This window comes from Neomonachus schauinslandi, chromosome X (genome assembly GCF_002201575.2).
Source record: "Neomonachus schauinslandi chromosome X, ASM220157v2, whole genome shotgun sequence".
Classification (NCBI taxonomy): domain Eukaryota; kingdom Metazoa; phylum Chordata; class Mammalia; order Carnivora; family Phocidae; genus Neomonachus; species Neomonachus schauinslandi.
Genome location: NC_058419.1, coordinates 44,616,488 through 44,628,985, shown reverse-complemented (window position 1 = coordinate 44,628,985; position 12,498 = coordinate 44,616,488). Strand labels below are relative to the sequence as shown.

General features: G+C 37.4%; 1 protein-coding gene across 2 annotated transcripts; it reads left to right on the top strand.

The window, feature by feature from the left end:
- The first annotated feature begins 1,750 nt into the window (after positions 1–1,750).
- Positions 1,751–3,370, top strand: TCEAL7 (transcription elongation factor A like 7). 2 transcript variants are annotated; one of them, XM_021691181.1, is made up of 3 exons: positions 1,751–1,822; positions 2,409–2,514; positions 2,871–3,370. In XM_021691181.1, exon 3 carries the CDS (start codon positions 2,885–2,887, stop codon positions 3,185–3,187), a length of 303 nt encoding a protein of 100 aa, XP_021546856.1. In that variant the 5' UTR covers positions 1,751–1,822; positions 2,409–2,514; positions 2,871–2,884; the 3' UTR covers positions 3,188–3,370. The 2 variants fall into 2 exon arrangements, with proteins under 2 accessions (XP_021546856.1, XP_021546865.1); XM_021691190.1 differs by having other exon boundaries at positions 1,801–1,822; positions 2,447–2,514; positions 2,871–3,352.
- The last annotated feature ends 9,128 nt before the right edge of the window (positions 3,371–12,498 follow it).

The window sequence follows — 12,498 nt, the reverse complement described above, 5'->3', positions numbered from 1 at the left end:
GATATGGTATCTTTATCCATTCTATATAGATATAGACATATAGATATGTAATAGATATTGATATATCTATTATATATGTGTAATATATATATACCAATATATATTATATGTAGAGAATGGATAAAGATATAACATATATAACCAATATTCATATATATATATATATGCACACACACACACCATATATATAATGGAATATTACTCAGCCATCAAAAAGAATGAAATTTTGCCATTAGCAATGACATGGATGGAACTAGAGGGCATTATGCTAAGTAAATAAGTCAGTCAGAAAAAGACAAATACTATATGATTTCACTCATATGTGGAATTTAAGAAACAAAATAGATGAACATAGAGGAAGGGAAGGAAAAATAAAATAGGAACAGAGGGAGGCAAACCATAAGAGACACTTTAGGGAACAAACTAAGGGTTGCTGGAAGGGAGGTGGGTGGGGGGATGGGGTAACTGGGTGATGGGTATTAAGGAGGGCACTTGAAGTAAGAGCACTGGCTGTTGTATGCAAGTGATGAATCACTGAATTCTACCTCTGAAACTAATAATACAGCATGTTAATTAAATTAATTTAAATAAATATTTAAAAAGAACACATTCCTCTTTCTGTTGTATATGTTTCAAACTAACATATCAACAACAACTAATCCACTTAGATTAGTACCAAAATCCTTAGCAACAAAAAATTTGGTAATATGGCCAGTTTCTGTTAGTCCTAATTCCTCAGTGTGGCTGAATGAGGTCTAAGAAAACATAAATAAGATGACGGTATCTGGGAGAAATGAAAAACTATTTGATTCTCAATAAGAGTATTGAGGAAAGGTGGGACCTTTTGGATACAGGAAATAAAGAAATAAAACTGCATAGTACAAACTGAGAGAGCATGATACTGAGATCAAACTAGCAGTTTTATGACTGATTTTTGAGATCTGAAAGTCTAAGGGCAAAGTGCTGTTGGATTATGGCCTCGGTAGTTCACCTAACGAAAGGGCTTCACTTGCCTAGGGGCTCCTCAGAAGGGTAGTAGCCTCCAGTTGCCCTGTATGTTTTAAACTTCCAAAAATGTGTCTGCCTGGAGGGTCTATATTTATCTAATGACTCAGCAGCAGAAACAGGTGGCTGGGTCTTTTTTCCCTCTTATCCTGAGGCTTTTTTATTGTTATTTTATTTCTGATTAATAAAAGAATATAATAAATTGATGGAAAAAATGGAAGAGTAGGAAATTATCAGAACAATAGTAAAAAACCACAATCTCAATCATTACTTCCTTTCCTAATTTACCCCACCCCCTCTAATTTGATTTCAAGAATTGAACAGCAAGGCAAATGGTGGCTATTTGTGACTGGGGGGTGGGTGGGCGGGTGGAGGGAAAACAGCTACATTCCTGTTGTTCTAGCTTAGAAGAGGATGAGTAATCCTCTCAACACAACCACTAACAAGTAACAGTGGTTAATATGACTATAGGAAGATGCAGCGCTTCTCTGGTAATCAGAGAAAGGCAAATTCCAGACACAGGGAGAAGGGGCCACTCTTGACCTCTGGAATTAGCAGTGACAAAAGTGAGTGACAGGGCCTGGTGTCGTGGGGAGGTGGGAGGTTGGAAAGTCGTTCCACTTCTGCAGCACAGCTGGTGGGAGGGGAAAGTGGGGACCAGAGTTGGAGGATGACATAATCCTCACGTGACCAGGAGCTGCCGTGAAGTCCTTATATTCCCGGGCTTCTTTCTCCTCTGGGTACCAGCCCCTTACTGTCCTGTAGGCGTTCGTGCTTGTGGCCAAGAGAAGGACTTAAATTCCTTAAATCTCAGAAGGTTGGTTTGAGGAAACCGCTGGGACCCCTGGGGGTGGTAGTGGCTGAATCTAGTGACTGGAATAGGGCCAGGCTCACTTTGCCCAAATCCCTGCAAACTCGTTGGGAGATGATTGTATTTTTTAAAAGGACGGTGGGGGGAGTAGGTGGAAGTCTCCTGAGAGACACCCACAGATTTAGTGATAGTTTAGAAATAATCGGCTTCTCTCAGATTGGCAAGCTTTCCGTTTATCCTCCTCTTTCTCCAATTCCGTTGAGGAAATGAGGTGTGGACTGTTGTGTGGGGAACGGCTAGAATCCTGGGGTGGAGGCAGAAATTTAGACATAATTTGAAAATATTTCCTCTCATTCGGTGCCTGTCTGTGGGTCATGCGGGGGGGCCGGGGGGGCCGAGGGGAAACAGCCCTCGCAATGACTAGGCCAGAGGGTGAGGGGTGGGGGGGGGATGTGGAGGCAGGGATCCAGGAGGAAGGGATAGGGACACGAGGGGGAACCAGGAGGTAGGAAATTTGGGGCGACGACGGTTGTGAGGATCCCGGACTCAAGATGATGAGTGTCTTGCCTCTGGGGCTGGTGGATCCACAGAGAGCTCCCTCCTCCCCGCCCCCTTCCTTTCTGTCTCCAGGTCCAAGGGTCTGTATTCACAGACATCTCGAGGCAAGAAAAAGAGGAAACTATCCCGAATCCTCACAGGTGAGTGTGAGGGAGGCACTTAGCCCAGGTCTCTGAGGGTGGGAGTTGGGAAGGGCGGGAGCTGGGTAAAATTTGCGGCCTCACAGCTCAACCCACCGGTCAGCTCCCTTTCTCCCGCGCGCGTCAGAGAGGCCATTAGCCTTGTATGCTGGGGAAATGGTGGGTTGCAGAGGGAGGGGAAAGGAGGCGGAGTGGTGGGGGTGCGGGAGGAAGGGGCGGCATCTCGAACTTCAGAGGGCTGGACCTGTGTGGCAGGGGTGGGAGATTAGGCGAGTATCTTGCTTCAAAGAGAAACTGACAAACCTGAATCAAAAGAAACGAAGCAATTTGCTCTACATTTTCTCCCCGGACTTAAGCTGGAAACAACATCATGCAAAAACCCTGCAAAGAAAATGAAGGAAAGCCCAAGTGCAGCGTGCCAAAGAGAGAGGAAGAACGCCCCTATGGAGAATTTGAACGCCAGCAAACAGAAGGGAATTTTAGGCAAAGGCTGCTTCAGTCTCTCGAGGAATTTAAAGAGGACATAGACTATAGGCACTTTAAAGATGAAGAAATGACAAGGGAGGGAGATGAGATGGAAAGGTGTTTGGAAGAGATAAGGGGTCTGAGAAAGAAATTTAGGGCTCTGCATTCTAACCATAGGCATTCCCGGGACCGTCCTTATCCCATTTAATGCATTTCTCCCCTGAATTCAACTATTTTCTGTTATTAATATTACCACCAGTGGCTTCTTTTTGTCTGCATTTTCTTGCTAAATATTGCTACCATTTTACTCCTATCCTTCAGTGTTCCTTTGATTTGCATATGACTCCTGTTACCAACATCTCATCTTTTGACCATCTCACTCATTTAATAAGGATGTTTCATTCATTTGCATGGGAAGATGCTCATTTATATTGTATAGTGAAAATAGTAAGTTGCAAAACAGTGTGTGTGTATATGTGTGTATATATGTATATACATATACACACTTTATATGTACATTTATATATGACAAAATGCAAAAGAAAAAGTCTGAATTATTATACACCGAAAGGTTAACAGTGAACCTCTGTGTGATCTGTATTTTATTTCTTTTTTGGCTATCTGCATCTTCTCATTTTCCACAAAATGAATATATATGTGTGTGTATGTGTGTGTATTGTGTCACAAAAAAACCCCGAAAATAAACAGACACAGAAGAACTTGTCAATCACCTTTGAAGGGCAGTAAAACAATAAACTTTTGACAACAGAACTATAAAAAAGAAATGTAAACTTCAAATTACCTTTGGATCTCTTAGCCAGAGGAATAAAACTGGCAATTATTACAGATACACTTGCTTAAGACTCCGTCTTTTTCACGGGGAAAACATTTGCCTCGCAGGGCTGCTGTCAGGAAGAAAGAGGTGACTCCGAGCTGTGCTTGGTTACCCTCTGCGCATACAGAACCCCAACCCACCACAGAGCATCAGTTATTGGAGGGAGGGCCCTGACACGACTTCCCTGTGCTCAGGAACAAGTCCATTAGGAGGCAGGGCCCTGGGGGCTTCATGCCAGTCATCTGCTGTTGAGCCCCACGCTCCTCCTCCCCTGGGTTCTGCCCTGCCTGCTGGGCCCTTTGCTCTCTGCTGGCCCTCACTGCTCCTGGTGCACCGGAGTCCTCAGGTGCCAAAACCCACTCACTTTCCTGGACTCCCCAGTGGGTCAAACCCCTACTCTGTCTTCTGAAGCCTCTCTGCTTCCTAGTGACCCTTCACACAAGTGAGACGGCTTGGGCCATGCTGCCTTGCAGGGTTCTTAGCAAAACAGCCCCTTCTGTTTTCAATCCCAGGACCCCTCCTCTAAATACGAGTCAGACATGATGAGGTCGTTTTGGGAGTTGGACCAAGGTGCAAGTTTGAATTAAAAAAAAAAAAAAAAAACAGCGGTAGTCAGAATTGCCTTAGGTCTAAGGACTAAGGTTTTGTCTTCCTTCTCTTGTGAGATGATCTCTCCCTGAAGGGTCCTGGCAGGCCTGCCCTACTGGTTCAGAAGACTGTCAGGGGACAGGTATAAATTGCACAAAACAATGCAGAAAATAGATCTAAGAAAGCAATTCCCATCTTTCTATTACTTTCCTTCCTGAAACATGTGAAAATTCTTTGTAAGACTAATATATATATAATATATAACATATATTATATATATACATATATAGAAATATATGTATATGTACTTTTTAGTGTATATATGTACAATATGTATTGTATATATATTTACTGCATATGTATGTGTGTATATATATATTTTTAGTCTTACAAAAGACATATATATACACACACATATATATATACTTATATATATTACATATATATGTATATATATATATATACACACACACACACACTTAAGCATTATTTCCTAATTGGACTGCTTGCATTTTGCATCTCAAAGTAAACACCATATCATATATTTCATTATACTTTTGATTAGTGACTTACATATAGTGGGTATTTAATAAATGTTTGCTTAGTTAGAATCTAGTGTTCTTGGCCCAGTTTTACTTCTGATTGTGTAAGATGGCAATAATCTATTTCACTACAAACTATAATTTGCATTTTCAAATAGGACCCAGCAGGAAAGGGATTATTTCCCATATTCAGTCTATAAAATTATTGTAACATTGTATAACTGATGTCTCTAACAGCTCCTTACATTATAATCATCTGGAGTGCTTATTAAAAATGCAAAATTTGGACACATATGTCCCCATACACACTGATACTCTTACTCTGAATCAGAATCTCTGCATTTCTCCCTGGCCCTTCATTTGGGGTTTCCCATGATATCATGGTCTCCGTTACTGCTTCATATACTCTCACCATAGACCCTGTTTCAGCTGAGCAGTGCAGAAGTCTCCTTACAATCAAAGAGCCAAATGGTTTACAATTCATAATTAGGGGTTCCTGAAAGTCAAAATGGTGGTTATCATAGCCTGAAAACTGTGTATCTAACAAGTAAATATATGTGAACAATAAACATTACTCAGCCTTGGTAGGAGGCGAAAAACCAAGTGAAAAATAAAACAACAAGTTTGCCTATCAAATAGACAAATGTTTGCTTACAATACTCAATTTTATTGAGGATGTAGGCATTCTCATACGTTGAGAGTAAATTGCTATATCCTTTTTTTTTTTTTTGCTTCTATTCACAGTAAGTACCAAATGCTGTATATATTGCATATACCATGACCCAATAATTCTACTGTTTGGAATTTGTCCTAAGGAAATAATCATAGTGGTGAGCAAATGTTTAGCTATAAATATTTTTTTATTTAAGGATTTCACATACTTGCAAGGATTTTTTTTAAACCTAAAAATCAAGTACATGTGCTATCCAATCAGAAGGAAATGGACATAGATTCTTATTCACCACATACACAAAAATACATCCCAGGTGGATTGAAGATGAAAATGTGAAGAACAAGGAGCTCCTGGCTGGCTCAGCTGGTGCAACATATGACTCTGAGCTCGGGGTTGTAAGTTCGAGCCCCACGATGGATGGTAGAGATTACTTAAAAATAAAATCTTTAAAAAGAAAGAGAAAGAAAGTAAATGTGAAGAACAAGAATAAAATATTACAATGAAAATTAACTAAAACATGTATAATCTTGTGATGTCATTATCTTCTAAGCATGAAAAAAAATCCAGAAGTTATAAAGGAAAAAAATATATAAAATGTCCGAAGACAAGAAATAGCCTGTGAGGAAATATTTTCAATACCATGATGGATAATGGGAAAATATCTCTATAACTCCAATAGCTTTTACAGATGGAAAAGAAAAAGATAAACAAACCAGTAAAAATATGTACATACCATATGACCCAGCACTTCCATTGCTTTGCATTACCATAGAGATATATGTACGCACACGCACAGGAAAGCATAGATGGATGTTTACTGTGTCATTTTAAGTGCCAATATGTTAGAAATAGCCTAGGTCATCAAAAGGGAAAGGTCAAATAAAAAGTGGTCTCTCTATGCCAAGAAAATTACACAATAGTTAAAAAGAGTGAGATTCTTATATTGAAGCATCAATATAGGAATATTGTTAAGTAAAGACATTATGTATCTAGGGGTGCCTGGGTGGCTCAGTCAGTTAAGCATCTCCCTTTGGCTCATGATCTCAATGTCCTGAGATGGAGCCCCACGTTGGGCTCCCTGCTCAGCAGGGAGTCTTCTTCTCTCTCTGCCCCTCCCCACCCAGCTCGTGCTTTCTCTCTAGCTCTCTCTCAAATAAATAAAATCTTAAAAAAAGACATTATGTACCTTTATGTTGTTACTGTCACAAATGATATTGTCATAAATAATGAATTACCTAGTTCATTTTAATATACTGCTTTAACCATACCTCCAATGTAAATGGTTAAATCTCCTCCCTACAGTTAAACACTTCTCAGTTCAATGGATATCCATCTAGAAATTTATGTATTTCTGTTTTTCATTTTAACTATATATTATATTACATTGTGACTTTCAGGAGCCCTTAACTAGGAATCATAAACCATTATAAGGAGACTCCTGCACAACTCAGCTGAAAAAGGATAAATGGTGAGTGTGCATATTAACATAGCTTTATAATTATTGTTTTATGCATTTGTCTTTTAAGTCATATAGAAAAAAAGGAGTTTAAACCAAATATGAAAATGAAAAACTATTTGCTTTTGTATTTACCTATGTAGCTACCTTTACTGTTGTTGTTTATTTCTTTATATGACTTTGAGTTACTTATTTTGTGTCTCTTTTTCTCAGCATGGAAGTCTTATAGGACTTTTCAGAGGTCTGTAAATACAAATACCAATGAATCTACTTTCTATAGTATGAATGTACCGTATGCTATTAAAATCATTCCCCTGTCACTCAACATTTAAGTTATTTCTATACTTTGCCCACTAAAAACAATGCTGTCTGCAATTTACATGTTTGCACATATATTCAAATTACTGGTGCTTATATTTCTATAGAATAGATTTTGGAAAGTAGGATTGCTTGATCAAAAAGTATGTGATCTCTTACATTTTCCAACTTCCCTTGCACATATGTTGGGGCCACCAAACATAATATAAGACACTTCTAAGGCTTTTAAACAATGCTGGGTGATCTTTCCGTCTCCTTTCAGTAACTTTGGAAACCATGTGTGCCATCTGGAACACATGACTGAGATGAATGCAGGTTAGATACCTGAATAATCAATGGAGCAGAGCCATGCAGGAGAACCAATAACTCTCATCAAACTATGACGTGAATGAGTAATAAACTGCTTAAAATCCACTGAGATAACCTAGTTCATCTTAATATACTGCTTTACCCACACCTCCAATTTCAGCCCCCTTCCCACAATTAAACACATCAGTTTGATGGATATCCATCTAGAAATCTATATATTTCTGTTTTGCATTTTAACTAAATATTATAATATTACATCTATTGCCCTACTGTTTTTACTCAACAGTATCCCTGGGGGTGCTTTAATATAAGAATCTCATTCTTTTTAATTATTGTATAGTTTTCTTGGTATAGATAGACCACAGTTTATTTGACCTTTCCCTTTTGATGACTTACGCTATTTTCAATATTTTGGTTCTTACAAGCAATGCCATAATAAACATTTATCTATGCTTTCCTGTGCACCTGTGTGCAAATATCTCCATGGTAATATTAAGTAGTAAAAGTGCTGGATCATGTGGTATGTACATATTTTTGTTGGTTTGTTTATTTACCACAATGCATACCATAAACTTATCCATCACCTCCAAAGTCCTGATGAATATTGATGCAAAATCCTCAACAAAATACTAGCAAACTAAGCCAGCAGAATATTAAAAGGATTTTACATCATGATGAATTGGGGTTTACCCACAAAATTTAAGGATTATTCAACATATGAAAATCAATGTCAAAGTCTTATATTACATTAATATAAGAAAGGGAAAAACACATAATCATCTCAATTGATACAGAAAAAAAGCATTTGACAAACTACAATATCCTTTCATAATAAAAAACACTCAACAAACTAGGAATATAAGCAGATTGTCTCCACATAATAAAGGGCATTTATGAACAACTCAATGCTAGATCATACTCTATAGTGAAGGATTGAAAGCTTTCCATGTGAGATCACAAATAAGACAAGGATGTTTGTTTTCATCAGTTTTGTACTGGAAGTTCCAGCCAGAGAAATTAAGCAAGAAAAAAATAATTGAATCCAAATTGGAAAGGAAGAAGTGAAATTATCTTTATTTGCCAATGGCATGATCCTATATATAGAAAATGCTAAAGAATATGCAAGAAGTCTACTAGGACTAATAAATGAACTTGGCAAATTGCTGGATACAAGATCAGCTATTCCAAATTGGTTGTATTTCTATATACTAGGAATAAGCAATCCAAAAATGAAGTTAAGAAAACAATTCTATGTACAAAAGCACAAAACAGAATACAATACTTAATAAATTTAACCAAGGTATCTCAAGATTTGTACACTGAAAATTACAAAATTGCTGAAAGTAATTAAACAAGACCTAAATAAATGGAGAGATGGTCCATGTTCATGGATTGGAAGACTCAATATTTGTTAAGATGACAATAATTCCCAAAGCAGTCAAAGGATCGAATGCAATTCCTATCAAAATAAGAAAAGTCTATTTTTGAGAAATGGAAAAGCTGAGAGTAAAATTCATATGGAATTGCAAGAAATCCCAAATAGACAAAATATACTGAAAAAAAATGTAAGACTCATACTTTCTTATTTTAAAACCCTACAAATTTATAGTAAAACAGTGTACTACTGGCATAAGAATAGACATGTAGATAGAACTGAGAGTCCAGAAATAAACCCATACATCTATTGTCAATTGATTTTGGGCAAGGGTGACAAGTCCATTCAATGGGGGAAAGAATAAGCTCTTCAACAAATGGTGATGAGACAACTGGATATCCACATGCACAAGAATGAGATTAGACCCCTACCTCATATTCAAAAACTAAAACTCAAAATGGAAACAACCCAAATGTCCATCAACGGATGGACATGATGAGTTGATAAACAAAATGCAGTATATTCACACAGTGGAATATTATTCAGCCCTAAAAAGGAATGAAATACTGGTAACATGCTACAATGTGGATGAACCTTGAAAAAAATTATGCTAAGTGAAAGAAGCCAAACATGAAAGGTCACATATTGGATGATTCCATTTATATCAAATGTCAAGAATGTGTAAATCCATAAAGACAAAAAATAAATTAGTGGTTGTCAGGGCTGGAGACAGGACACAATGGGTAAATTGGTAAAGGGCATCCTTTGGGGGGGTAATAAAAATCTTTTGGAACCAGATAGAAGTGAACAGTTGTGCAACAAAGTGAGTATTCTAAATGCCACTGAATTATACACTTAAAATAGTTAATTTTATTTTATATGAATTTCACCTCAATACAAAAATTGAACACATTTTAATTATTAGAAATATTTCCAGATTTTGCTCCTAAGAGGTTATACCATCAACAATGCATGAGAGTATCTATTCCGCCTCACCATTGCCAGGACTATGGTTTGGGGTTTACCCAAAATCTAGTCTTTTCAGACTAAACCAGGTCATGAAGACTGTTACTTTCTCTAAACTTTTTTTTGTCCTTTACCTTGTAGTCTATAATCATCATCAAAATATGTTCATGTCAATGGGTTTTGTCTACTTAGCCAAAACGTCATTTCCAACAGGTCAGTTGTGTCCTCTTAAACCTAGCTCAGTGCTAGAAATATAGTGAGTGCTTTCTATTTGTGCTTTTTACATTTAGAACCATGGACTTATACCTATGTTGTAGATATTATTCTAAATTTACAGATAAAAAAAACAGGTTCAAAAATTTTATGCAATGCCTTTTAACACTGGAGTGTGTCACGCCTGAGATTCTAGCTCCAATTTACCTACTTTTCCATGTGTCCTCCCTATGAATTGATGAGACCTACTTATCAGTATCTATACATTCACATTATGATGGCCATACTATGTTGTGCATGTATGGAGGTTCGCTTAATGACACTTCCTGATGAGGATGAGGATGGCAATGAACTCTTGTCCCTCAGGTTGAGAAGTCTGGGTCCAGAAACTATATAGATAGGCTGGTATCCAAGTCAGCATGGTATAGAGCAACATGACTTTTAAAAATTGTTTAGCTCTTTCTCCTGAATTTGAAAGGCCATCTTTATCATATTCTAAAAATCAGGTTGTTCCTAGATCTATGTCAGCCTTCGAATGCTATACCTTAGTTATTTTCTCTATTCTCAGGAAGTCACTTTTAAAAATGTATTAATTTATCTGGCAGCACAAGAATGCTTATTATTTATTTTCATCAATTTCTTGGCCCCTTATGAACATTGTAATTCAGAGGAATTTTTTTTTAAGATTTATATTTATTTGACAGAGAGAGAGTTAGCGAGAACAGGAACATAAGCAGGGGAGTGGGAGAGGGAGAAGCAGGCTTCCCGCCGAGCAGGGAGCCCGACGCGGGGCTTGATCCCAGGACCCTGGGATCATGACCTGAGCCGAAGGCAGACACTTAACGGCTGAGCCACCCAGGCGCCCCAATTCAGAGGCATTTTTGAACAACATTTTTAAGTTCCAAAATACATTCCTTGTGATTTAAATTAAAACTGAAATGAATTTATGCATAATTGACATTTTTTACAGTAATTTTCCTACATAAGATCTTGGACTCCTATCTTCTAAATAACCTAAAGATGTACTTCTTGTTTATTCTCTCAGCATTCCATGGTAACAAGGCTGCAAGCTGCTAAAAGCGCATATGTAAATAACTCAAAGTTCCTTTTTATCCTGGAGAAGGTGATGGTTTCTTCTCCACTACATCATCCCCCTAAAAAAAAAGAAAATTTTTTTTCTAACAGTACCTATCTCACAGGACTATGGGAGAAAGAAATAAAATACTGAGTGGCAGTGATTTTATAAGATTTCATATTTTGAAAAAATTAATCTACTAGATGGGAACAATACATGATATAGTGAGGCCAGCAGGTAACTTTTCACATTATTCCAGGAGTGAGGTGACTGCCGGGGGGAGGGGTCCTGAACCTGAACCAGGGCAATAACAGACAGTAGGACTGGAAAAAAATAGACAGAGGTGGAAGATAATTAAAAGGTTGGGTTCTCAGGAATTGGTTATTGATGAGATTGAGGAAAGTGAGGGAACAAAAGTGAAGGATACTATCCAGGTTTCTGACTTTGGCATTTAAAAGTATGCTGGCATTATTCAATTAAACAGGAAACGTGGTAATGGCTTAAATGTGTAGTGGTGGAAGAGTTGGAGAGGAAAACTAGTTTTATTTATTGTTTATTTTTTTGTTTATTCTTTAATTTTTTTAACATTTTTCCTTTAAAATTTTTTTAATTCCAGTATTCTTAACATGCAGTGCTATATTATTTTTAGTTTTTTTACTTTAAATTTTTATTTTAATTCCAGTTAGTTAGCATACAGTGTTATATTAGTTTCAGGTGTACAATATAGTAATTTAACAGTTCCGTACATCACCTGGTGCTCATCACAGCATACAGTGTTCTATTAGTTTCAGGTGTACAATACAGTGATTCAACAGTTTTATACATTACTCAGTGCTCATCATGATAAGCGTACTCTTAATCCCCTTCACCTGTTCCACCTACCCACCACCCACCTCTCCTTTGGTAACCATCAGTTTGTTTTCTGTATTTAAGGGCCTATTTTTTGGTTTGCCTCTTTTGCCCTTTGTTTTGTTTCTTACATTCTACATATGAGGGAGGTAATATAGTATTTGTCTTTCTCTGACTGACTTATTTCATTTAGCATTATACTCTCTAGCTCCATCCATGTTGTTGCAAATGGCAAGATTTCATTCTTTTTAATGGCTGAGTAATATTCCAGTGTGTGTGTGTGTGTGTGTGTGTGTGTGTGTGTGTGTGTGTGTGTGTGT

Bases quoted from the DNA above. Each gene is read 5' to 3' on its own strand.
- TCEAL7 (XM_021691181.1), top strand. From the start codon at position 2,885: ATGCAAAAACCCTGCAAAGAAAATGAAGGAAAGCCCAAGTGCAGCGTG.